Source organism: Salmo salar, chromosome 18, assembly GCF_965601325.2.
Source record: "Salmo salar chromosome 18, fSalSal1, whole genome shotgun sequence".
Taxonomy (NCBI): Eukaryota; Metazoa; Chordata; class Actinopteri; order Salmoniformes; family Salmonidae; genus Salmo; species Salmo salar.
In genome coordinates this window covers 97,890,924-97,895,403 of record NC_138308.1, presented here as the reverse complement: position 1 = coordinate 97,895,403, position 4,480 = coordinate 97,890,924, and the positions used below count along the sequence as shown (strand labels likewise).

Genomic DNA, 4,480 nt, shown 5'->3' with positions numbered 1-4,480 from the left:
TGCGTGGAAACCCGAAGTGGGTGGCCAGCAGAGATACATGGGATGGGCTGAGGGAAGCTGAGGGTTGGTATGTGGAATTGGAGACAAGTGGGAGTGGAGTTGCTGTGTGGGAGATAGAATGATGGTCAAAGATAAAAGTCCAAATAAAACATTTAAAAAAGTACATTTGAATGACACTAAGTGGCAGTGTTTTTACAACAAATGCCGGTTTGCCTGAGGCTGATGCCGTGCAAGTGTTTGTGAACATGCATATACACACACTCTCATTCAAATAAACACATACATGTAATAGTGCCAGACATGCACACAAACATTTACAGTTGGCGTTGCTGTTATGATTTAATTGTCCTTGATATCCTTTGTTTTAAATTGCATTGTTGTTTGCTGTTTTCTTCTGTCTTTTCCTTTTTTCTCTCTTTAGTTCATTCTCATGGTTGTTGGTGCATTGGGGGGTTCTTGGGGGTGGGGAATGGAATTAATTGTATTTTTTATTATTTTCTTCCTGGGGGGGCTGTGGGAGGGGTCTCGAATGGTTGAGGGACAGCTATTGGGGAACTGTGGGGGGATCTTGGAGGGTTCGGGATCAAGTTTTTGGCCTGGTGGTAGATCGGCCAACATTACATTTACATTTTAGTCATTTAGCAGACACTCTTATCCAGAGCGACTTACAGTAGTGAATACATACATTTCATGCATTTTTTTTTGTACTGGGAATCACACCAAGCTCTACCAACTGAGCCACACGGAGGGCTCAACATGCCCTTGAGCAGAGAATTGACCCTGGATGCTTCTGTGTGTCGCTCTGAATGGGAATCTGTTGGACGACTGGGATGATGTAGTTATTGAGCGGCTTCACTGCAAGTATATTGTATGTTTCGAATATTCAATAAAGTAAAAAAAATTAAAATATTTTATTAAAAAACGACTCAGCCCACGCAGTATTTATTATGGATCCCCATTAGCTGCTGCCAAGGCAGAAGCTACTCATCCTGGGGTTCAGCAAAATCAAGGCAGTTATACATTTTAAAGACATTACCATACATTCATAACAGATTTCACAACATATTAAGTGTGTGCCCTCAGGCCTCTACCACATATCTATAACACAAAATCCAAGCGTACATGGGTGTAGTGTGTATGTTATCGTGTGTTTGTATGCATGTGTTGCTTCAGTGTATTTTTCTCCGTTTTTTTAAATCTAATCTTACTGCTGGCATGAGTTTCTTGATGTGGAATAGAGTTCCATGTAGTACTGTGCACCTCCCATAGTCTGTTCCGGAAAGTAGTATCTTGGCAGCAATTCGAACATGAAGGCCTGATTCACGCAGTCTCCTCCGAACAGTTGATGTTGAGGTGTCTTACTTGAACTCTGTGAAACACATATTCTAAGACTGGTATCTCTATTGAACATATCCTCTGCAAGAGAGGTAACTCTGGGTCTTCCTTGCCTGTGGTGAGCCTCATGAGTCATCGTAGCTCTTGGTTTTTGAGACTAAGAACTTTGAACGTTTCTTTAAGTGCAATGTTCCGCATTGACTGACCTTCCTGTCTTAAAGTAATGGGCTGTTTCTCTTTGCATTGAGCTGTTCTTGGGCTTAAAATAACAAATAGGGCTATTTTCTGTATACCACCCCTACCTTGTCACAACTGATCAGCTCTTACGCATTGAGGAAAGAAATTCCACAAATTAAGTCACACCCGTTAATTGAAATGCATTCCATGAATCTGGTTGAGAGAATGCCAAGAGTGTACAAAGCTGTCAAGGCAAAGGGTGGCTACTTTGAAGAATCTCAATATATTTTGGTTTAAGATGTGATTCCATGTGTTATGTCATAGTTGAAAATATTAGATGAAAACCCTGGAATGAGTAGGTGTGTTCAAACTTTTGACTGGTACTGCAAATATAGTAGATCTAACCTATAGAAAGCTGATGGGATCCTCTTTCTAATAGAAGCCATGAGGCAGTTCTCAGACAATTGCATAGGTTATAGAAATGTTGCGCAACATGAGCTCATGAAATGTTTTACATTTGCATTGATGTCAGAGTGATTAGAGGGACAATAGAGTGCTGAGTACCAGGCAACTAATGACCATCACCAGCATCAGAGCTTGGAGAAGCCTAATTACTAAATGGTCACGTGGAATTTGACTGCCTTCATTTCTTGTAACTGCCGGTAATACAGTCCTACTCCTTCCTCCATTTCCCAGAAATGGACTGGTTCAGATAATCACACCAACAATAAAGTAAGTAAATCAACAGTTTAATCTCTGGATTTCTTCATGCATTTATATGGGGCGTGAATCAGTTCCTGTCGTACAGTAAAGACAACTGTCCGTCTTTTCAAAGACTTCATTCCAACGCCTTTCATCTACAATTAGACAAAAAACATTAACATCCAGAATCAGCTGCAAAGAAATAACATTTAGTGAATGAGTATGTATATACACACACCTTGGTGGAACAGTTGCTAGCAGTTGATAGCAGTGCCTGGTGGAGTCTCCGTACCCTGAATCTTCTGTCCAGTAGTGGTCACACACCAACAGTAACCTACCAGAAATAGACATGTTGCACATACAATATTTACTGTAACATTCAACTGAATTGGAGAATTTAGTGTGTGTATATGTGCGTCCGTGTTAACCTGTAGAGCCCGAACATTGCTTAGGGGTGTATCGTCCAGCGGCGTCACACGTGGGGATGTAGGCTCCAATTGGGCCATGTGTCGCGGCATATCTAGCACGCTCACAGGGGGTCATGGGTCGTAACGTAGCATCTGGACACAGGTAACATAGATTGATTGTAATGTGGACATAACATTGCAGCACATGCATGCCGGAATCTTGGGTTGCGTCCCATATGGGCCCTGGTCAGAAGTATTTTATACGGAATATGTTCCATTTCAGATGTAACCTAGGTACTTCCTGGCTAAATACTGAAATTGCGCTACTTGTTTAAAAGCCCTGTGCAGTCAATTCAGTTTCTGTCTTTTGTATAACAGCTGATGAAACTAAGACTGAAAGTGGGGGTAAGTTGTGTCAGTGTTACTTCCTGACAATCCAATCATACATCCAGTTGAATGATCAAACCATTCATATCAGAATACCTCAGTCCAGCATCTAGACACCAATATACATCTCTGGAACAAGAGGAGTGGCAGGTAGCCTAGCGGTTAGAGAGTTGGGCCAGTAACACAAAGGTTCCTAGTTTTAATCCCTGAATGTCAAGTTAAAATATCTGTCTATGTGCCCTTGAGCAAGACAACCTTCTCTCCAGTGTCACGGTTGATAATGGCTGCCCAAGGGACAACTGGTTATGAAACAAAACATTAATACGTACGTGTGTGAATAGGACAGATCAACACCCACTAACGTTTTTATTCAAATGTTGGTGAGTAAGTGTGAGGTACATCACTCTTACCTCCCAGAGCAAAAGCTGTGCTAACAAGCAGAATGATGGTCAATATCGCCATGGTGATAGTCTCCTGAGAGAGAGAGAGCGAACAAGAGCGAGATTAGTTGAGCATTTTAAATCATCTGGAATGGCTGTGGGTACTAGAGGAGAGGTTGAGGAAACCCTGTGTTAAGTACAAAACTTATGCAACAATTGCTAAACCCAGTCCTGAGGACCCCAACAAGCGAGTATCGGCAACACGGCGCGCTACGATTCTTCCACTAAAATTCAGGTATCATCTAATCTATTGTATGTGGTTGAAGAGCCTGGCACACAGGAATATGAATCCTTCCCAAATGGCTCCTCATTCCTTATGTAGTGAACCACCTTTGACGAGGGCCCACAGTGCACTACGCAGGGAAGGGGAAGCAGACTAGATCTTGACAGAGACTTCTATTCACTACAAAGGTAACTATTAGTCTATGCTCTTAAATTCAGGGGGGTCATATATAGTGCACTACACTTGACCAGGGCCACATAAGATTAACGTGCCATTTGAGAGGCAGCAAGTCTACTAAATAATATCACAAGCTCACCTTCTGCACTCTTCCAAGGGATTCACTGGTTGTCTCTCTGTTGTCTGTGAGTTATGGTCTACCTCTTCCACCTCTCCTTTTAAAGGATCTGTCACAGGTGTGACTAGTTGCCTCATTAACCCAACAAGAGATCCCGATGTCGGCCATTAGCTGGTGGTGTAAAGTACTTATGTAAAAATTCTTTAAAGTACTACTTAAGTAGTATTTTGGGGTATCTTTACTTTACTACTTCTATTTATTTCAACTTTCACTTCACTACATTCCTAAAGAAAATAATGTACTTTTTACTCCATACATTTTCCCCGACACCCAAAAGTACTCGTTAGATTTTGAATGATTAGCAGGAATGAAAAAATGGTCTAATTCACACACTTATCAAGAGAACATCCCTGGTCATCCCTACTGCCTCTGATCTAACAGACTCACTAAACACAAATGCTTCCTTTGCAAATTATGTCTGAGAGTTGGTGTGACACTGGCTATCCGTAATCAA

At 41.6% G+C, this 4,480-nt stretch overlaps 1 protein-coding gene across 1 annotated transcript; it reads right to left on the bottom strand.

Annotated features, from left to right (window-relative positions):
- Positions 1 to 2,245: 2,245 nt before the first annotated feature.
- On the bottom strand, positions 2,246 to 4,024 carry LOC145861685 (equistatin-like). Its single transcript, XM_082964536.1, has 5 exons — positions 3,988 to 4,024; positions 3,419 to 3,482; positions 2,643 to 2,774; positions 2,453 to 2,548; positions 2,246 to 2,369 (listed from the first exon to the last, which is right to left on the bottom strand). Exons 2-4 carry the CDS (start codon positions 3,468 to 3,470, stop codon positions 2,469 to 2,471), a joined length of 264 nt encoding a protein of 87 aa, XP_082820662.1. The 5' UTR covers positions 3,471 to 3,482; positions 3,988 to 4,024; the 3' UTR covers positions 2,246 to 2,369; positions 2,453 to 2,468.
- Positions 4,025 to 4,480: the final 456 nt, after the last annotated feature.

Bases quoted from the DNA above. Each gene is read 5' to 3' on its own strand.
- LOC145861685 (XM_082964536.1), bottom strand. From the start codon at position 3,470: ATGGCGATATTGACCATCATTCTGCTTGTTAGCACAGCTTTTGCTCTG. The intron at 2,775-3,418 runs GTAAGAGTGATG...ACCTGTGTCCAG, and splicing joins CACAGCTTTTGCTCTGGGAG to ATGCTACGTTACGACCCATG. The intron at 2,549-2,642 runs GTTAACACGGAC...TATTTCTGGTAG, and splicing joins GCAATGTTCGGGCTCTACAG to GTTACTGTTGGTGTGTGACC.